The sequence below is a fragment of the Halictus rubicundus genome, chromosome 10, assembly GCF_050948215.1.
Source record: "Halictus rubicundus isolate RS-2024b chromosome 10, iyHalRubi1_principal, whole genome shotgun sequence".
NCBI lineage: Eukaryota > Metazoa > Arthropoda > Insecta > Hymenoptera > Halictidae > Halictus > Halictus rubicundus.
In genome coordinates, this window is record NC_135158.1 from 8816704 (window position 1) to 8839922 (window position 23219).

Genomic DNA, 23219 nt, shown 5'->3' on the forward strand with positions numbered 1-23219 from the left:
ATCGACTGGTTTCTGCGTCGATGTTATCGTCGTCGAATTAACATTCGCTTCGCCGCAATTAAATAATCTATTTGATCTACGCCGCGCGGTTACGTTCGTTCGAATTAGAACGTGGTTCTGGGTTTCCTTTTTAATTTGCCTTCGTAAATTGACCTGATTAATAATTCATCAGCAGATAAAAATAATTTCAAACGGCGTTCATTCTAACCATCTATTTTTACTAGAAGTGCACTTTTATCCGTCAATATCTCTGTTCTATTTCTACGACATTTCTATTGTTATGAAATAGAAACGTTTCTAGCGTTACGAAAAAATCATTTCGATTGAGAAGCAACGACGACATGTTCATACAACCTGCTCCGTTTTGCGGTCTCGCAACATTTGTTCCATTAAAGTGTAGAGCTACTCGGTCGTCCCAGGAGTAATATGCGAGCGAAGGGCTCGAAAGGGACAACCCTTAAAAAAGTCAGTCTCGCAGGGGCTAAAAGAGCCATTGTGCAACCGTTATAACTAACTTTGCCCGGGATAGTGATTCATCCACCCCACATCGCCCACGAACGATAAGACGGGACCGAACAAATGGCACAGAGGCACTCGAAATTTCACGCGACAGAATTCTATTCGAAAACAATTACGACAGGTTCAAATTCGTGATGCAAAATACTACACAATCCGAACGTATCCATTTAATCGAAGTTATCATCTTTTTATCCACAAATTCTTGACATTTTTAAATACTTCAGTCTTTTCATTTTAACCCGTACATGTTCCTCAGGGTAAAAATTCACTCTTCTTGTTCCAGCTCATGCAAAATATGTATACGTATATCCAAGACGTATTTATTTAAAATTTTATATTATAAACGAACCGCACTTTATTCGTTTAAAATTTAAACCAAAAATGAGTGATCATTATAGGATCTTTTATACAACTATTTCTGAGGAGGTTTGCGAACAAAAATTGAAGTCAAAAGCATTTCGTGTATTAGGATTGAACTTGAGTCAATTATACCGTTTTATTAACTCATCGCGTTCATCCCCTCGGTAAAAAAATTTCCTCAGAAATAAAATGATGCCGATATTTAGCCATCTAAATAAATAAAAAGCAAACGATAAATACGAATATGTTTCGTTTCTCGCGGCTCTCGAAGAAATCCGAGGGGTTGGAACGCATGAAATCGATACGAATGCATAAACGTTGTGCGCAAGTGTTGTCAGCGGAGTATCTCGTTCAAGAATAATCCATAAAACGATAGACAACGTTTCTCCCGGGTTGAAAAACGGCGGAATGATCGTCGCCGGTATCTTCCACCCGTGCCACGTGGTGCCGGTGCTCCGTCCGACGAAAGAAGCTCTCGTAACTCGAATTTATCGCGACCGAGCGCAAAACCATTGTAGGAATTGATAGGCAGAAGCCCAGAAAGCTGCCAGACGAGCGCTCTCCACTTGAAAAATGGCTTCGCCCCCGGTGTCTCAACGTTTGTTCCATTAAAAGCGCGGCGACTGCTCCCGGGCGCAGTCGAGCGCGTCCACCGAGAGAGAAGAAAAAAGGAAGCCTGAAGAGAGGCAACCTCGATAAATCTCGACGAGGGTTTTCCGTCCTCGAGATGCAAGATGACGCGAGAAAAACGTATCCCGTGAACCCCGGTGCAGATACCGGGGCCCGTAGTTATTTTATTCGCTAACAAATCCGCTCCCTCCGAAACCTTTCTGCCGGATTAACTTCCTTCGCGGATGTTTCTTTGTGCCGTAATTAGACCAGTCCTTTCTTCCAACTTTCACTCGCAAAAATTAGAACCAGTCGCAAATGCACCGGTTGTGAATTGAACACTTTTCCCACCCTTCTGTTCGTTTCGTGTAATTGAATGAAAATAATGCAAACTCCGGAGAAGCTCGTGGAACTTCTGCGCGCAGGATAAACAAGCAGATTCGAGGGTTGTGATTAGGGGGATGGTTTCCAAAAACCGTGAGCGCATCGTAAATATGCACGAGCTGCTTCCACTTTCCGTGACAGAAGCTGCCAGACGAGGAGGTTCGGTTCGAGTAAATACAAGTCGCGGTATCGTTATACAAAACCCGAGAGAAGAAGCGAAATCGTTCCACCCTTTGGCTCGAGTGTCCGTCGAGCAACCAGGGCAACTAATGGTTACCAAATGAACTGCTCGAAAGCTCTCCTGTAGCTCGCGTTCCACGGTTCTTCTGGAAGCACTTCCATCGACGACAGATGTTCGGCAGCTCTTTGGCTGCTGGTCCCACTCTTTCAGTCAGCTGGCGATGGAAATTTTATTTTCATCAGCCACGAAAATTAGCCTGAAGAAACCTCTGCTACTCTCTTTGATCCTCGCGGAACCAAGACGAGAACGACGCGAAGACAGTATGTATTAGAGTTAGTAGACAGCGGTCGCGGTTTGTCAGAGATAATAAAAAAAAAAAAAACGAAAAGTTCTGTACAAGAATCTAATCTGAAGTCCAGGGAAGTCGAGATTAATTGTCCGGGGGGAGGGGTATAAATAAAACATGCCCGGGAGGAACTGCTCGTTTAATTATTCCGGTTTTGTTGTGATCAACAGCCCCAGGAAAGAATACAGTTACACTTTAGAAGGGACCAAGAGAGAGAGAGAGAGAGAGAGAGAGACCCGGTGCAAGAGGATGGAAAAAGACTGGCCGAGGGGTCAGGATTACAGATCGAAACGAGAGATTACCCGCTCGTCTGTAATGACGAGGAATTATGGGGCATAAGAAGCAAGTTTCAAGCCGGCTGATTTCACGAATTTCCACGGGGGTTAAGCACGTGCGTACGTTAGAAGACGACGAGGCGAGGCGAGTTTACCCGCGCGCCATTAAGTCCCCGCTGGCCGGCACTTCCGGTGACCAGCCACCTTAGAGGAACGCACGTGCTGCGTACCCGGAGCGTTGTTCACGCACCTTGCTTCCGCGAGAGCTCCAAATGCATGTATCTCGGTATACGATCCTGTCGTTGGGCCCGCGAGTTTCCTTCGAAGGAATCGTATAATTTCTCGCTTGCACTTTTTTTTTTATGTCAGCATTATACCGGCCCGCCATTTTCGGTCCGCTAATGCGCGCCGCCTTCCTACCGGCGCCATCTTTACGCTTAGGATACCTCTCCCTTGCCTTTTATCAGCTAGTTCAAGCCAATTTACTGTCGACCCACGACTGAAATAACTCGCACACCGTTTGCAAGAATCCAGAACATAATTCAAAATAGTTTTTCCAACTACTGTTCTCCGTTTTGTACCAATTTTAGGATATTTGCTCGAACATTCGGAAGATGGCGACGCGAGAGAAGAGTCTTCTGAGCGAACGGTCTCGGATTGATCCCAAAAACCTGTTCCGATGCGATAGTGTTCAGGTACGTTGCACCGATGACGCGAATTTCCGGCCCGTGATTCATCCCCATTTCCGTTCCCCTATCAACCAACCAGGCAGGAAGCTCGGAAAACACGGAATACCTGCGCGAATAGGTGCATCCAGAGGAAAATGCACCGGCGGAAATATTCCAAAAATTTTCTTCATCGGCACGAAGCCGACCCTTATCTTTATTCCTTGTAACCGTTATCCAGACCATTGTGCTCTTATCTTCCTACACTTCCGTTGCTCCCTTTGTATAACATTACTGCTAACAACAATTCTTTTATATATTATTCGAACATTTCTGGTGCAGATCCGCGCCGGAAGATAGACAATAGGTTGTAGCAAAGAATTTCGAAGATACCCTGCTATTTACCGATGGCAATAATCTTCGATTACTAATCTCGAAGCGCAAGCAACGATAAGAACAATTTTGAACACCCTACGCAGTGAAAATATGTCCTTTTCTACTCTTCAATCTTCGTTCTCATCTCTTCAACTATCTCGAAATCTCGCATGTTTGACCAGAGGACAAACGATGGCGGACAGCAGGCCGTAAGTAAACGGCAACAAGCAAGGACAAGCATACTCTATTTGTGACGAAACGCAACAGGACGAGCGATCAGCGCGTCCTTAAAAGCAAGCTAATCCTCCGGCCGGTGTTATCTAAATCCGCAATTCCACTTCGAGACGACTTTCTAAAACGAAACGGACAGTTCCCAGAAAGGATCGACGTCGACGACGACGGGACGAGGACCTGGGATTTCCGATACCCTGCTAAAACAAGACCGGGCCCGACCGATTAAACGGTCCTGTCAGCTGACGGGGCACGCGGAACACACCGTCGCCCGGTAAACCGGTTCGCGAAACGCTTGTGGGAACAAAGACGGGTTTCATTCGCGGCGCCGCGCCGTGACGTCACGGACGAAGCGGAAAGTGGGTGGTTGGGCGCGAACGCACACCAACGCCGTCCACAGTCAGTGAGGACGGTCAGTGATCGCCCTCTTCAGGGAAGCTGGCTTCTTCTTCGGTGACGCGCGAAACGATCCGGATAGATTGCAGCATCCTGGCTCGTCCTTGAAGATCGGTCGAAATTCATTCGTGTCGTTACGAGGAAAAACTGGTGTTGATTCTACATGACGCATATTTATTGACACTGACGAGTGGACTGCTGTCTTTATGCGAAACAATGATTTCTCTCCCCCTTTAACGATTCTAAGTTGCAAATTCGATGCTCCTAAATTCGTCCAATGTTTTTCCTGAAAAGCTCAGAAGAGACCGTCTCCGAGCCAGAACCGAATGTCGAGCAACAATAACGACCACGTTCCCTCGCGGTCCAGAAAAGAACGTTCGACGTCCACCGCTGACAGATCGTTTCGTCACGACATCGAGAGCATAATGGAGGATCGAAGCCTCATTGTGCGACTCGGATCGACGTCGATTGCGCAATCGCAGCTCGTTGTCCGGCAGAAATTTCGTCATCCGTCCAACGGTGGACTTTCCATCTTAAACGTCCCAATGAGTCACGGCTGTTCAAGGAGAAGGAAGACTTTTCTTTTCCCACCGTTCGGGAACCTGAGAGAATCAACCATCCGGAACACCGTGTTGATACCGCCTCGCGAGTCCACCTGCGACTGAGGATCTCCTCAGAGACTGAGAATCTCTGGGCCGGGAGAGCCGAGAGTGAATCACCGCGGCAAAAAGAGGAGGAAAAACCGCGAACGAAGGAGCAAAGAGGAATAACCCGTAGGCAGAAACGCTTGCAGTATACCGGAGTTAGTATACCGCGTATACTCAGAGACTCCTCCAAGAGAGGACCTCCGAGGCTCAGCTGCTTCTTGTCTTTCGGCGATCTAGCCGGGATCTCTTTCTGAACCGTCGATCGCGCGCATGATGCAAGAAATGGGAGACGAGGCTTCTTCGTGAGAATAGCAACGCGATCTTCGTGCAATTTTCTCGACAATGACTCGAGCAAATGCGCGGGAAAATAGTGTCAATCGATGATACCGAGATTTCAATAGGAAACCAACACGTCACCACCCAGTAATTTAATTTAATAGTTTCGTTCAGTATCGCAGTGTAAAAGATTTTTCTTCCAATCTTGATACAGCACAATTACAAAAAATAAAAGGTGTTAATATTTCTTCTGAAATAGTAATTTATCCGCGTGTCTCTCAATTGCAAAACGAACAGAGTTCTACCAGACTGATTCGTCTAGAAGCTCCAGACCAGTTGTCCCTTTGTGCTTAAAAATAACCTTGCGTCAGAGTTCGACAAACCGAATGAAGATTTTAAGGGAAGAAAGGCTCCAGGTCGCAAGAGGAAGACATTGTCGTGATTCCTATTTCCGATCTAAGGTTCCCCATTCATCGATCCAGGAGAACAGCAAGGAGATCTAGCAAATCGAAAGTGAGGCCGGTTTCCACGGGTTTATTGTCCGGATAATGACCGTGGCCGGCGATTCCAGGGAGGAAGCCATGTTCGCGTTCGTTGGAACGTGATGCCCAGGTAAAAAGGCACCACGAAAAATTTAAAGGCCCGTCAGCTGTTCCCTGGTTTCTCGGGCAGAAAGAGGAGAACCCTCTGGTTCGGACCGGGGGAGGAAACAAGGGGTGGCGAGGGAGGTATAGCCGAGGGTTGGGCAGCACAGCTGCTACCCCAGAAGAATGATCGGCTTCGATACGAATTCCGTGAGACTGCAGCCGTTTTACCGTCAGCCCGATCATGCTCGGACAAATGGAACCGAAACCCCGTGCTCTAACGTTGCCTGCCTCGCGCAGGCATTAAAGTCACCGGGCAGAATCGGGTTTTTCTCAGGTACACGTGTGTGTGTCTTTCGCTTCGAAAATTCGTCATCTTGCGATGAAAGAGACCCGGGAAACTCGGGGCAACTCGGAGTGGGGTGGAAGGCCACGGGGGATGAAATCTGTGACGCTTTCATGCGAAAAGATAAACTGGCAACTTTGCTTGGAGAGTATGGTTTTCTTCACTGGGGAACGAATCTTTGCACTTTGGACGTGTACGTTGCCAGGAACTTCTGTCTTAATGAATTTTTAGAAATGCAAGGGCGATTATATCACAAATTTAAACTTATCAACGGACAACTATGCATTTAATTCCTCTTACAAGCAATTAGTATAGCGGTCAAAAGATCTTATATTAATTTGTGCACCCAATATATTTTGTATTGTTGATCTTCAATTTATTCTTTGACTTTCCTTTTGTGTTTTTGGCACATTCTCCTAGCCTGCAAGGTTACGCATACATTTTTAGATCATAAAAGTGTGTGCGTAACTATTGAATTACGTTGAAAAATAGTATTTTCCGTTTGCTGTCCAATCTTCTAAATTAATGACTTGCATGTGGGGGAACAGTAACGAAAGCTTTAGAAAAATGTGCGAAGCTGTTGATACACAATGTGTCAGGAGAAACCATTTGACAGTCATTAGTATTAATATCGTTCTAAAATGCACCGTTCATGCAGTACATACACTTGTAATTTTTGTGTTCTTTCGCGAGTAACGGAAGATAAAAACTCTCCTTTGTTCAGCGATGAAAAGGAAGACACAGATTTTTGGAGAAAAAAAAAAAACACACACGCACGCACACGACTGAGAGCACATCGTCGAGTGTACACGTGTTCGATGAAAAATATTTAAGGGGCGGTGACTCAAAGGCCTCCCACAAAGTGTCACGCGGAAAGAGTCGCGCAGCGTTGGTCTCTCGAGACCTCTTTCCCTGGAAAAGTTGTTGACACGTAAAAACAGAAAAGGAACGACGAGAAATGGAGCAGCTGCGACCTCTGACACCGCTTTCGATCGGAGGACCATTAAATTTCGGAATTTTCACCGATGACGTCACGCCCGCGCCGCGGTCGAAACGGACCTTTGTTCGGGAAATTCGTTAAACGAGTTGTCGTAAAACGTAACCGAAGCTACGAATAAATTTACTGCCAGTTTATTCGATTTTTTTGTCCAGCTGAAATTCGAAGATTTCTTTCATTGACCCCTTGCACTGTAACGTCGAGTCGGGCTCGTGATGTCGAGCAGAATCTGCCAAGCACGTGTTGGCTATTAATTTCGTTCGAAGCGAGATAAAATTGTATTTAAAAATTTTTAAATAAAACTTCCTCATCGCTGCAACCTTAAAATAAATCGCAGCGCAAGGGGGTCAAGCTATCGCGCTACTTTTTATCGAGCTGTTATTATAAAAAGTAACGATTGAGAAACACCGTTGTAGGCTGAATCGATCAGCGAGAAAAACAGCTCTAGATTTCGATCGGTTGACTAGAAGTGGATCATAAATGCGTAGAGAAACACGGTGCAGAAGAACGGTCTCATTGTGTGCAACACGCGAAGCTTCGAATGTTCTTGACTCTTTCAACAATCTATCGAATGTTGTACGTTTTTACAAGGTTTGTCGAATGAAACAGGCGAGACGGGCGGCTGTACGGCAATTTATTAGTTTCATTTTTAGATTTTTGTTCGTACTTGAAATAATTGAGCCCGGGGACTAAAAACGCGGCAAATCAGCGCAGAAATGGAATCAAAATCCCGGCGACCTAGAAAAATCGAAAAAACTGCGGGCGTTGCGAGCGCGAGGGGTTGGTGGATTTTTCGAATAATCGGCCACGACCCAGACTCCGTTGCTCTTTGTCCGCGTCGGTGCATTGTCGCATCTAAAAATTCGTGAAAGATACGGCGCGCGGCTGAGGGATGAGGCGTGTGCGCGGGGGGTGGAGGAGAGAGTGGCTGGCGGAAGACAAAAGTCGGCCGAGAGGGAAAAAGAGCCGGGTTGGGATGAGGGGGAGGGTTTCCACTTCGCGAGAAAGCTGTCGCTGACAATGGGGTACGTTCTTAGGAAAAGGCTCGTCACGTGGCCGGGAACAACGGACATCTGATGAGAACGGGGTGCACGGGAAACGACGAACCCGGGGAGGCTGGCAAGAGGGGGAGAGAGAGAGAGAGAAAGGGTTGACGGGAGGATGCGACAGAAAAGGAAAGGGAAGAGAGAGATTCTCTCGAACTCTTTGGGTGACTGACTGTCTCCAACCGGCAAATCATCCATTCAGAGAAAAGTCGGTCAACGATGTCAACCCCCGCGACGATACAAATCCACCCCCGTGACAGAGTTGCGGATAAGCGCGATATCTGCGGCCGTTGTGCGCCGGAAATGAGGGGATGCGCGAAAATAACGGGAGGAAATGACGACTCCTGCCTGACGGTACTTTGCTTCTGGCCTAGTTCCATTGTAACCGAGTCCTGTATCTGAAGGAGGACGGATGCGGGACGACCTAATGGAATATTAATACCGAGAAAGTCCTCGCGAAGAGTGAAAGGTGGGTTTCAAGGTGCCGCGGATAAGGGACGCCGGGTGTCGATCGAACAACCCACCCATCCCAGTCACCCCTTACGGACACCCCAAAATATCACATTTCAATCCCTCTTTGTACTAGATGATACGTCGGTCCTATGCACCCGAGAACAAAAGAACTGATCACCTGTTTATTTATTTACAACTGCAGGGTCTAGATACGGGAGCTCGATGTAACCAACATGGCGACAGTGCTTTAAATTAATATTCAGTATACAGCGCAGTGCCCGTCTTCGAAGTTTCTGATGCGTGCAGCTTATATAAAACGAATTTTAATCAAATTTTCATCTCAGTGTGAAATCAGTGTGAATAAACCTTCAAAATTTGAATGTAAAAAATGTGATTTTCTGTAATTTCTAGGATTTCTAGTTATTTCTAGAATAATTTCTAGAATTGCAACAAGAAGAATTCCCCAAATTAATTACCGGCCGAAAAAATAGTTAGTCCGAGCGACGGCTTGTAGGGTTTGAAGGTTACAGGAATGGAGAATAACAAGCGAGCGAAGGGAGAAACTGTTAATAAATTTATAAGCGTGTAAGAAAAAGTCGGAATCCCGTGTCCTTCCGCGTTCGAACCCTGTCGACACCGATCAGCGAAACGGGGTCAGCGTGATTTCAAATTCAGCTAGGAGTAGAGCGGGGAACGAAATTATCCTTTCTCTCTCGTCCGGGAGGAGCAGATATTTTCCAGCGAGCTAGTATATAGGTTATCGGATTTTCCGGAAATAACCGACAATCGTTAACGTCCTCGAGAATCGAAAGTGGATCGTGGAGGACGCCTAAGAATAGTTCTCCATTCACGACGCTATTCAAAAGGCTTTCTTCCTTTTCGACATCCGAATTCATAATTCCTCCGCCGCGTTATCAATCAAATCGGGACGAATCCATTCGGAACGGAGATACATTTTACCGTCGACATTATTTATCGGGGAAATCATCGGCCCCGATTCCGAACGGTTCGAGAAAGAATAAATCGGTGGGCAAAGCGCGCGGCGCGTTTATGCTACCTGTCCGCGCGTCAACGGCTGTTTTTATTTTTTTTTTTATTTTATCTCAAGAACCTTTCACTTGGAGGCTACGTGGGAAAACTGCGATTAAAAATAAAAAGAAGCGGCTTTTAACGATTACGCCGGCTACGCCTCCGCGCCACCATTACGCGAACCTTTAAATGCGACATGTTCGAGGGTTGTATTCAATTATGCTCGCGCCTCCGAGAAATAAACGCGATTGTCTACAATTTGCTCTAGAACAATATCGGGTAACGTCCATTACGATTTTTCAATTTGAATTGCAATCTAATCTTTAAAAATTTGAACAAAAATTAATTCCCAGTCCGGTTATAAGCTACGTTAGGGGATCGAGAGAGTGATGGGAGAAATTCTTTTTTAAGAAATGAGGAATATTCGGTGTTCGAATTTATTTTGGGGCCCGATGCTCCGTTCGCTGGCGCGCATAACTCAGTTACCGGTAGCGAGGAGAATAAAGAATGCACGCCGAGAAGAGAAGATCAAACACCATAAAAACGAGTGGAAAACGTGTGTGTGTGTGTGTGTGTGTGTGTGTGTGGGTGTGTCCACGAGGGTAACGAGGCGATCGAGCCCCGACAAAGCTACCTGGAGACAGATTCTAATTTACTGGAGGCAGAACCGTGATTTTATCTCGAGGTTATCAAGCCTTTGAAGACGCACCGGCGAAACGGGGCCATCATACTTTTCACGAATCTGCGTGCAATGCTCCTACCCAAGAGACACGCTACAGTCTCGTGGAAACGTCTCCATTCTCATTATACAGAATCTAAGAAATTTACTCGAAGAAAAGTCGAAAAGTGCTTGCAAATCACTCGACGATCTTTCTATTAGAAAAATGAAAAAATTATTATTTCAGTAGTTTTAGTGTGCCAGACCCGATCGTCCCGTAAATATTCATTTCCGCGGGCCGGTAATCCGAGCGACGAAAAACCCGGCCGATGCAAAAATCGTCTCTCGGTGCAGCCTTTCAGCACGATGCACCGGGCGTGTGCACCTACACACGAAACGTTACACGCGTGAGAGCCGCGATCGTTCTAGGTAATGTTACAACACCGAACACGGTGTGCGCCTGTGTTCCCGTGTGACAAAAGCACAGCCGATGGCAACAGCCACCCCTCTAACCGGCCAAGACCGGTTCCATAAAGAAATTACTGGCAGCTTAATTTCAAAGGTGACTTCAATGCGCGTGTTATGTCAGCGCCGCTCGTCGTATAAAGTGGTCTACGAGTTTAAACGGGTAATCGTCTACGGGAAGGCCTTTCGCGCTCAAAGCGTACTCGAATTGGCCGTCCATGGGGATCCCATCGATCCCATAACCAAACCTCGTGGTGCCAATTGCGTTACAAAACGAATCATTCGTTCGCAGAAATATTTCAATGTTCAATGGATCACCCGTTTAGATCGCAAACCTTGGACCAGGAGTTTTCGAAGTGTCTATCGTATGGTAAAAATATGTATTTTGTTATTAAAATTGTGAAATCGTACGCTTACAACTGGAACTTTGATTATGTCGGGGTTTGTCTTTTATTGTCGATAAAATCTACTACGCAGAAATTTTGTTATGTAAACGATCAAATTGTTTGCGTCAGAACTCGGATAGAAGGGCCTGGTGTCGGCAACATGGCGGCGTTCAAAGGGCTAATAATACTATAAGGTAGAAACGTTTAGAAATTAATTATTAATTTCTCAAGATAAACCGGTTTGGTTTCTGGACTACTAATGAAGATTATTAGAGCTTGTAGGTAATGGAGCTACTGTAGAAATGAATGTGTAAATTGTTGAAATTAAATTGCAGCCCCACGACGATATCGTTCAGCTTATGATGCTCCATAAATGTTAGTGCAAGGTAAGAGAACTATTGAACTATCTGAACACACGATCAGCTGATCTAGAAGGCTCCCTCGCAACACGATAATTTTCTAATCTCAGACAACATTGAACAATGTTGAACACAACTGAAGTACCGTGTGGTCTTCCATATTTATGAAGGCTCTTGCAATCATTTCTGGAAAGGTACGAAAACCCGGCAACACCGGCAACTTTCACCCAGATTAAGATCTGCCCGCGACCCTTTAAGGTTCAAGTTCCAGCACTTGAATCATCCCCCGAGCTTGTGGCTCGTCTCGAACAAAAAGCCACCCTCGAGTCTTCAAAAATTAGTGTGCAATCTCTAGCGAGCGAACAGTGCGCGAACAGAGCCTTGAAAAACGCCGAGAGGTCTGGTCGAAACGGTGCAGCATCGTCTGCTAAAAAGCCGAAAAGAACGCGTGTTCCCACCCCTTTCGCGCATCCCTCGCGGTCCAGGGAGCCGGGCGAGCGCTCCGGTGGACGACGGGGATGAAACTCGCGAAACAGAGAGCGAAATAACGCGGCGTGTGTACGTGTGTATGTGTGGGGGTGTGGCTCACCTAGGCCCATCTTGCGTTTCAGCTTCTTGAGCACCTTCATCTTGTTGCGTAGGGGTGCTAGTATGTTGCTGTCGGCGTTGTTGTTCTGCTGTTGCACCTCTCCGGCCGGGTTATTCTTTCCGTTGGCGAGGTGGTGATGATTGGACTGGTGGTGCGCGAAGTGCGCCTCGTGATGATGATGGTGATGGTGGTGGTGATGGTGGTGCTGCTGCTGTTGTTGCAGGCTCGCGCCGGCGGGGCTGACGACGCGAGTGCAGCAGTGACAGGGGTGGCTTTTGCTGCCCTTGACCGCGCACTCTCCGGACACCCCCATAAATGTAGCCGTGGTGCTCTCGAGGTGACGAGAGCAGCCGCAGAAATCCGGGGGTTCGGGCGCAACAAAAATTCAAAAAAAAAAAACCCCGAGCTAGGGTTGGAGAGACGAGACCCGGGAGGGTGGGGGTGGCGATGGTGGTGGTGGCAAAACAGCAACAGCAGACCGCAGAAGTTACCGAGACAATAAAATCGTGCGATCGAAAGAAGAAGAATCGATTCTTTTTCTTTCCCTCGGGCCGAAACACACGGGGGCTCTGATTCACTGATGGCACATGGAGCACACTGTCGACGATCGCCGCGGACCCGGGGTGAGTTTCATCAACGTCCAGACGAAATGGATACAGATTATTGAGAGTAGCAGCAGGATGACTGACTTCTCTCGGCACACACTTGGGCGTCGAAGGGGTTACGGTGAATGTCGTTTTTGTTTTGTTGTCGTGGGAGGTTGTTGCAGGAACAGCCGTGTTATAATCGCGTGACACGAAGACGAGAGGACGCGAGCAGGAACGCGCGTGTACGGAGCGCCTACGTGCCCCTCGACCGGCCAGGGACTGACTGACTGCTGCTCGCTCGAGCGCCAGAGTATCGCCGGAGCCGCGCGCGAGCCACCGACCAATCAACGGCCGTCTATCCCCACCGCGGTTCCGATGCTTCTGGTGGGGGGACTGGCACCTGGTGGACAGCTGCCCCTTACCTGGCCACCGACACACCGGGCCACCCCAGTGCGCCAACGCGGGGAGGCCGGGGTGGACCGTGCTGCCTTCGAATCGAACCCGAGAGGCAAGCGGGGTTGGAAATTCGAACTGGTCGCCGACTGCACGAGCATTGATCCTGCTAGACGCGATTACTCTTTTTCTTTCTCTTTTTTACTCTTTTCGCCCTTCCCTCTCTCTCTCTCTCTCTCTCTCTCTCTCTCTCTCTCTCTCAGCGCTTCCCCATACGGGGGCGTATGCATGGGCTGGGGTGTAGCGTATGCATGCGTGTATATGTTGGACGCGGATGTTCACCACCGAGACAGGGAGGAAACGTTTTTGAGGTGGACCGGCGAGTTTCGGCTGAATTGGAACGACGACGCTTGACCAGGGATTTTTGGCCGGACCCCGTGTTCCGAACGGCTTCCGGCCGCACCAACAGACCCACACCGTTGTTTCTCTAATGCCGATTAATTGGTTTGCGGAGCACTCTGGTCGATAACCGATCCGGCCCTCAATGATCCACGATTTTCCTGCATTCTGCGACTACCAGTAATCGGGGGGAATGCGACTACCCCTTTGTTCTGATTTAGTGTAGACGAACCGGGGTTTTGAGGCGGGGGATCATTTCGTGGGGCTGCTGGATCAATTCTTTTACTGGCTGAATTAGCATATCCTGAATTTTCTATACGATTTTCGATACCCTCGGTCCAAAATCCTCAAAGACGCTGAAGATCCTAGGACAATAGGCTGGTAGGAACATTTTTATTTTGCGTGAAGATCCGCAGTCTAGTCGTAACGAATTTACAACCCGAGTTTATATCCGCTGGGCACCTGCTGCTCCTCTTATGCAATCATCGTCGGAAAAAAATTGACTTCGGCGAGAAGGGATTGTAAATAAAAACTTTTCCACGTGATAAATTGTTACGATCAATTTTCTAATCCTGTGAGAAATCTAGGCTGAAATGCTTCGACAAACAGGAGTTAAAATAAAAATTGATTTGCACTCTAATAATCGTGAGAATATTATGATGTTACATTATTATGTCTTCACTGTTTTTTTAATTTATCCACTATATTTCGGTAGAAATGCATAAAGATCAGCAGTGTAATAATTATAATAAATTAATTTTTATACTGCCGATTGTCCGAAGAATTAAATAATTTTCAAACTCTGTACTTCCCCGGTGTCTCCACCAAGGCCTCCAATTACAACGTTATTCAATTAACAATAGAAATCTGCGTATTGTTAAAGTTTCCTCAGAACGTGCAGGAAAATTGCGCCGAAGGAAACATTAAGTTATCATTTTGTAACGTAACGCCGTTGCACAACGGAGCCGCATTTCGAACATTCTAACGAGTATTTTATCTTGCATTAAGAACTATTTGTTTCGGTTCGTTTAATCAAAGTTTAAGTTGAAAGGTGTGAATTCCAGTGTAGCCCGACGAATTTCAGGGGAACTCCAAATTCTACTTACGGTATCTCTGTGTGCACTCTTCCTGCGATCTGCATTATTCATGATCACGGGCGTTGCCATTTGGACCGTTTTCAACGCAGAATCCCCTCCATATTTTACCCAGGTTGTTTCTACGACTCTATTTACATATTTCCGTATCGTCCTGGCCAATCATAAATTTCGCAGTTTCACTGTGTTTTCCACTGCCTCTGTTGCTGCTACTTTTCGTGATATAATACTCGAGAACTTCCCAGTGATACGTCGGACCGTGAGTTGGTACGACGCCACCGAAAAAAAGGACATTCTTGACATCCTTTCTGATTTCTTCTCTTCTCCATCTTCAGCTATACCACTATTCATTTTCTTGAAGTTTATATTGCCTCTACTATAAAAATTGCCACACTAGAAACACACTCAAACCAATGCTAACAACATAACGGATTATTGATTTTGGTAGAAACAATGAATTTTTCCAGTTGTATTACGGAAATCCTGCAAAATTTTATGACACTTTCTTTTTTAAATTTTTGCTTCCACATTTTCCCTCAATACATGTAGAAATTGGAATAAATCAGCTGAGAAAATGGTAGAAAATATACCCAATTTTTTCAACAAATGCGACTGCTCTTCGATTAATGAATGTAACATTTTTGCGGCTTTGTGCAAACAAAAAGATTTCACTGTTTTCCTCGAGATTTTAATGGGAAAATGTTATCTCAGTCTCGGCATCGTTATCGGCGAAATCGGACTGGAATCGCAGTAGCTGAAACAATTGTGCACACACGAAATTACAGTTGCTCTAACAATGCAGACTGCCTTCGAGCTTGCGCACCGTGACGGCCGAGGCTTGTTTTGGTTTGCCACTTCGAGTTACAGGATCGAAGTACAACGGTAGAAATATCGTGTTTCCATGGGACTCGAGATGCGTTTCTCGTCCCATGACAGACCGATGGCGATGACGTCAACAGACGGAATTAATTGCGCGAAGAATTTGGCAGAATTTTGCGGACCTTTGTCTCGGGCCGTTCATTGCCAGGAGGAAATCGAGAGTAACAATTGGATCCCGTTCCCTAAATAGATAAGACAATTAGATCTCTAAGCAGCACCTAAACGAAACAATCTAAATCCTTTAATCTTCAAGTATTTCTAAATTGTCACTCTGACAATTTCTAAAATGTCTAAAATTAAAAACAGTTTTTCATTTGCATTTGAAATATTGATCTTATTTTTTGGTCGTGTACCAAACCATTTATTACGTGTGATAAACAACTTCTGTAAGACATACAGAACAATGTGTCCGTAAAAATGGGAAAATTCAATGGACGGGATAATTCTTGAGCACTAAAAAACCAACTGTAAATTCTTACCTGTGCTGAATAAACGCGTGTCACGCCGACAGCGTTTTTCTCGGATATACAGGTACCCCCATAGCACGCACACTTTCCGTAACAGTTAAATAAATTCAAATTACCCAAAGTTTCTGCGTAGCATGCCTCGATCCTGAATGACGTGAATGCGGGCTCTAAACCGCTGAATGAAAATTTTTACATGACGTTCGAATCTGTGTCATTCTTCACCGTTTTATCAAATGAACCCTATTAATCATGGGATAATAGGGACTGATTCAAACAGAATTGCCTACCAACTGCGTCAGCTGCAAAAGTTCTTTTCGAAAGATGGACCCTGTCGAAAGTCAAAATCGAGGATAATTGACTTGAGGGTACTTGATTGAAAAAATCAGAAATAATGGGCTGTTTGTAAAATTGGAAAACAAAGGATATCAGTCGCACCGTGCACGTGCCAGAAACCGCATTCACGGTATAGGAAACCTCAATTTGCGAACCGACTGCTTAGATAGGTGCAACGGACACTCCGCAGAATCCTGCACTCCTGCAGGACGCAGTAAGATGACGCACGGGAAATTAGAAATTGGAAATTCGACGAACAAGTGAAATCGAAGGTGGACGCGACTGTGTCAGGAATTGATAGCGTGCAGTCTCTTGTGCAACCGGGCGATAGGATGCGATGCGAAATCGCTGGAACGAGGTCCCGGCATTGACAAGTCAAATGGTACTGATGGTAATTGATTGGCAAATTGAAACTATCGAATATCAGCCACGAAAATTCCTAACGTTCCTCCGCGAGAATTACCGTTGAAAATCAGGAAACTTATCGCGAAAATTACTGTTGAAAATTATTTTAATCTGAAGTTTCTTGGCAAACTGTTCAGTCGCGTGAAATACAATTTATTCGTCTTCAGTAATATAATTCAATAACTAGTAATTTCCTCTCAAATAACAGTTTCAACATATTTTCTGTTATGAAATCTGGAAATTAGATTTCAAAGTGTTTATCAACAGGCTCGCTAAAGTGTCAGAAGTGTTCGATTGCTCAGCGGCAACAAGTCAGACATTTAAATAGGGGGATGGTTCACAGGGTCACTAGAGGCTAACATTTATCTAAGACGTCGCTTTTCGACCCTTATTATCGAGGGGAGACTCTTCGAATTGCACGACCCTCGGCTTCGATCGAAACCACCATTCTTACCCCGTTCAATTCCAGACCAGCGATGCCTTGGAGGGTTCCTCTGGAATCTTGAACCCTGTCCTTACCCTTTAAACCCTCGGTGACTAGACGAGAACAGGTTGCACAAGGTGCAACCAAAAATATCTGTAAGTGCAGCTGGCTGAATCAATTAAAATGAAAAGGTACCACCGCGGGCAAATATTAGTCGATATAATTCACTGTTACATAAATGCAGTTCGCTGTTATTATATGTAAAATTGACCAAAATGCAGCGTGGTCTCTCAACATAAAATAACTTATAAAATAATCAATATGAAATAGTAACTACGCCATATTTGGTACCATTTCATTACTATTTAAAATACTAAAAATCTAAATCTGTTCCTAAAACGACAAATAAACAGCTTACAAGGGTTTCTCATTTTTAGTGATTGATTTTGCAAGAACGACGGACGAGAAATAAATTATTCCTTAGATAAATAGTTTGGCTGCGATTTGTGCGGCTCGGGAATTTTATTTTTCGTTCCAAGAGCACAAAGCTGAATCTGACAGGAGGAATGGGGGCCAGAGTCACGTCCTCGGAGGATAGGAAATATGCTCATGACGGCGTAGCTGCGGCTTCCTTTCGCACTTCCGTTTTATCCGGGCCGAAGTTCCTCTTGCGTAACGATTGTACGCGAACTGAAAGGAACCGTTTACCCGGCTACGTCGAACTTACTTTCGATCGTCGCGATCGACTTCCGCAGACACTGTTCCCCTTAAGGGCCCGGGGTAGTCACGTAACTTTTTAATTAATAATTTCCATTCACAGCCTTCAGACACAGACTTAAGATCTGTCTTGGTCTTGATCCGCTAAACTTGTCACATCTTTTGCTCTGTATTATTGATATCATGAATTCTGACGCCAGAAACGTGGTTCAAGTTTTTGGCTTTATTTCGCAGAGAATCAAGACTTAATATAGCTCAATTTGTGGCTGGAGATATTTTCTAGTGCGCGCTACTCCCGATTTCATCCAGAAAACTCATCCAATGGTATAAAAATGCTTGGATTCCAATTTTGGATAGGCCAATTTTTGGACTACTTCGAACGCTTATGTTACCAAATATCTGCATAATCTCGGCAGCTCCTGACCAGGGCGCACTAGATTGAACCTTCCTCTTTCGAATGAGCCCTTTACCAGCGACAAAATATTCTTATTTAAGGACGAAAACTTGAAGCACGTAAAACCATTTTTTGACGGTAATGTAGTCACTCTACCTTATCGCGAATCTACGGAGACCGGCCTCTCAAGTTAAAAGATTTATACGATATTATGATAACATAATTTTGAATTAATTTATATAAATCTGAGCCCCAAAAAGTCTATATTTTATTGTAGTGATATAATCTTCACGAATTAGTTCGGACAAATTAAAGTTAACAAGATGTGTACGATATTGCGATGATCTAATATCACGTAAACAATTTACACGATTTTACCAATCACACTAATCACTATTTACCCTAATTACCATTCCCTAATTTACGCAATGTTATAATAACGTAACATTCAATGAATAATTTATACGATTAACAATGAAATATTTAGGTTACATATTCGAGTTACATATTAGTTCTTATTCTACTGTTATCCAAGCTGTAAAGATTCTGTGGGAAATTATTAAATAAGTGGATTTTTCTGCGAACAACCTACTGTATCAATTAACGAAAATGTCAATAAAATCGCCATGCAAACTTTACAGCAAAATCCAACACAATCGGTTTGCCAGTCCTACAATGCTACCGTTGAAACATCCAACGGTAAACAAAAAACTTCATTAAACAAAATTAAATGTTTACCAATCGTGCGGCACGTGGTGCATGTGTTCGATTTGCGTTTCGAAAATGTCGAACACGCTTCTGTTGTTTCGATATATATATTTTTTAACTTTTCATCCTCTCCAAAGAAAAGAAAAAAAAAACAATAAATCCTTCACCGAAAAATTGATTATTCAAAAAGATGATTTAACTCGCGCCGAAACGTTTTTCCCGCCCCCACATTATTACGCGAGAGTATGAGCGAACAAATTCAATGAGTGAATAATCGTTTGCATAAAATTAATTTAAAAGTTTATTTTAATGGCACGCAACCCCGATTTAAATGATTGGAGCGTCCCCGGGCCGCTTGTTTGATTAAAAATGTTAAGCGTCGAGTGGAAATTCTGTAAATTATAATCGCACCGTAAATATCCTCCGTAAAAGAAGTATTTCAAGGACCGGAATGGTGCTTGAAACTTCTGACGCATACGTGCTTACGCGTATGCACATGCATACACTCCGGCAGAGAGACACGTACAGTTACGCACGCGCGTTAATGATCACGCATGCACCGGGTCGCGCGCACGTTCACGTGCAACAGAACAATGCACCGTTTTCGATGCGCATACGCTGGAAATATAATGGACGGCTGCAGGAAAACCGGCGGTTCCACGGAAAATTGGCATCCGCGATTTTATGCAATTATTGCGTAATTCCTTCTTATAAGCACCGCCGACGTGTACTAAGCGCGTACTGTATTCTAATCAAGACCGTGATTAACGAAGAATGAAATTAGCCGACGGTTGCTAACGAGTTCGAGGACTTATTGAGTACTCGCTGGAGAAATGGCGAGTCCATTATGTCTTATCAACTTATTGCTATATGTGAAATACTCATTTCGAAACCAATGTTATGCTTTTAATCATAGTCGATGGTGATTTTTCTCTTTTGAAATTACTGCGCTTTGTGTTCGTCGAAGTAGTGTTCGTCCAATTCGGGAACGAGAGAATAAATCGGAAATGTCTAAGCAGATGAAATAGTTTGATTAGTAAATTGAATTAAATTTAGTGAATTCAGTTAAATTTGCCCCCCCCCCCCCCAAAGGAAAACAAGTGAATTTTTTAACTTGAATGTACGAGGTTGAAAATAAAATCAAAACAGGCAAACTCAAGATTTTCCTTAATGAAGACTTACCTTAAGATTCTCATTTTGTTTAATACTTCAGTTCTAGTTGTATTAGGGTAAATCGCGTGGGGCATTTCGCTTGTATTTCTGTTCTAATGAAGCGAAGGAGGAAACGCTTGCTGAAATAGTAAAGCAGTTTCCCATTTCTCATGGGAAAATCTGTCAAACGCAAGCGTCCACGGGAATGCGAACGCCTTGCGAAAGGTTCGTTCGTTTTTTACATCGATAGGAAACTGCTACTTGAATTATGCCTCCCATTGTTTCGCCGCCTCGTGGTACACAAGTAGGCGTGGATGTGTACAGGATGTTTCCAAAGATGAATAACATCCTGCGCCGAGGATGCGGACGAAAACGAATTTGATCGATTACTAGACCGCGAATTTTATGCTTTTACGATATTCTCGAATCCTGAGCCGCCCCCCCCCCCAAAAAAAGAAATTTTTAAGAGAACCAACTTATAAACAACATTAAAAACAAAAAACCTGCTCAAAGTGGATCGAACGAGCTCGAGAGTCCAAATGCAAAAAATAGTGTTTACTCGATATATGTCCAGAACACGGGTCTAGCCACGGACATATATCGGCCAGGAGATACTATTCTGTAGTACTGGGACTTTTATCGTCTAGACATCAGTGACATATATACAGTGAAAACTGTATTTAAAAATCTGTCATCCTCGAAATAGCTAAATATATAAATTTTCCAATGAAATACTATTTTATTCACCGGATCAGTCTATCTGTTCCCCTAATCGGCCCTAATCGAACATTTTTGTCGCAAGGGTTGAACATTTCAGCGTTCTTCAACGAAAGGTCACATCTGCCTACGCTTTTCCCGTATACGTATGAAACGCGTTCAGGCAACCCTCAGTAAGGACATCGTTATGCACTTAATTGTCAGGCAACTGATTACGATATTACGTAATCTGGTGTTTAACGTGTTAGTCGGGCAGCCGGTCGGTTCTTCGATAAAAATTCGAGAGAACCGGCGCGACGCGGCACGCCGGCAGAGAATTACCATTATCTTTCGCGGCGTTGGTCCCCGGGTTTAATTGCCGGCGCGATAAAACGCTTTGCAAGTACACGCTACCCGCGGCGCTGCGCGGAGCCGAGCGGAGCGGAGCGTTGCAAACGCCTCGAGCGAGCGAGCGCGCGCGCGAGTAAACAACCGAGGCGTGTCTCCGTTTCCTCGAGGTCGAGCCAGCCCCCGGATTTACGAGTTTCGCCATACCGTGTCTTCTGGAATTGCCGGAATCTCCGAAATTACGGGCAACGAGCGGCAATTCCGCGTTTAAACGCTCCTTTTCCCTGGCTTTCCCTGCGACAACGCCAGTAACCATCGCCGGCACCGAAATAAACATGGAAACACCCTACCATACAGCTGCTTACCCTACACACCCATTCTTACACGTATCGGGCCACTTATGGGAGATACAAGGCCGATCGGCCACGTTATTGGCAAATTTCTTCTTGGTTATTGGTAATTTCAGAACAATTAAACAATTTTCTTCTCTTTCTATAATTGGTTATCAGTTGGCATTTTATCTCTAATTTAAATGCAATCTAAAGTATCGACACAAAAATGGTAAATTCAAATGGCAAAAGTACGCAAATATAAAAATTCGTGTTTCCCTCGTTGCACCGACTTTTTGGAAATTATTCATCACAAACGGGGACGAAACGAGGCATTATTTAAATAAATTTGAATCCTCCTTCTCCTTATCGCAACGTCACCTCCTAAGGAGGTAGACTAAGTAAACTAAGGAAGGAGAACTAAACACAAAACATATACAGTCGCGATATTAAACGTTACAACAGTGAATGTAACACGTTCGAAGGGATCTCCAGGTGTAGATCCTCGCACAGTGTTCCAACAGGCCTATCTCTCCCCAGCGGACAATCCTATCTCAATCTGCTAAGAAAATAGACAACGAGGGACGCGGACCTCGAACGGCCGATTCACGTGCTTTCAATTTGCATCTTATCGGAACCCGTGCGGAACTATTAGCATTGAACGAGGCCTGGAGTCGTTTCCCCGCAGTCGCGTAAACCCGCCTCGTTCATCGGGGAGCCCGGCGCTAATTACCACCAAGCGGAACGGCACCCCGTTTCACCGGCAAAAGACACTTCGCAGCGATTATGGTCCCGAGATATATGACGCGCACCTCGAGCTAGCGCAATCTATATAGTGACTGCTGTACCAGGTTCGCTTTACTAATCATAAAAGACGATGCTAACGGAGGAAGCGTAATGGTTGGGACCGTTAGCAACGAACACTTTCTTTAACACTAGGTTTACGGAGCACTAAAACTGGCCTGTTTGGGTTATTTTATAAAAATACAGTCAGACCTGTTTTTCTGCGGTCCTTTTCTATCCGATTTTTGTTTTGTGCGGTATATGATTAGTGTCCTAAATTATATTTTTTAATACTATCTTTCGTATCGACGACAAGTGGGTATTTTGTTTGGAAAGCACTCTCTCGCCATTTCGCAAATCTTTGACATATTTTCTATATGAGTACTGTAAACAATTATTTGTTATAGCTACTTATGAAGTTTCTGAATATTCTCTTGTGCGGTCCTTTTCTATCCGATTTGTGTTTTGTGCGGTACATGATTAGTGTCCTAAATTATATTTTTTAATACTATCTTTCGTATCGATGACAAGTAGGGTATTTTGTTTGGGAAGCACTCTCTCGCCATTTCGCAAATCTTTGACATGTTTTCTATATGAGTACTGTACAAAATTATTTGTTATAGCTATTTATGTAGTTTCTGAATATTTTCTTGTGCGGTCCTTTTCTATCCGATTTTTGTTTTGTGCGGTACATGATTAGTGTCCTAAATTATATTTTTTAATACTATCTTTCGTATCGTTGACAAGTGGGTATTTTGTTTGGAAAGCACTTTCTCGCCATTTCGCAAATCTTTATTTGCGAATATTTTTTTTTTGTGCGGTTTCTTTTATGCGGTCCCTATCTACCGCACAAAAACAGGTTTGACTGTATGAAAAACATATTCAGCCGGATTTTTAGCAGCTAATTGTTAATTAAAGAACGTAGAACCCGCCAT

General features: G+C 44.6%; 1 protein-coding gene across 3 annotated transcripts in view; it reads right to left on the bottom strand.

The window, feature by feature from the left end:
* The window catches only part of Neur (E3 ubiquitin-protein ligase neur), a 98938-nt gene that overhangs the window by 38352 nt on the left and 37367 nt on the right, over positions 1-23219 (bottom strand). For 2 of the 3 annotated variants that reach the window (XR_013082945.1, XM_076795452.1), the window contains exon 1: positions 12177-12567. The exons of the other annotated variant lie outside the window; for it this stretch is intronic. Coding sequence is in view for 1 of the 2 variants with exons in the window: in XM_076795452.1 (XP_076651567.1) it covers positions 12177-12489 (313 nt within the window). In the remaining variant the exon portion in view is untranslated. Of the gene's footprint in view, positions 1-12176; positions 12568-23219 lie in introns of those variants that run through there. 3 annotated transcript variants of the gene reach the window in all.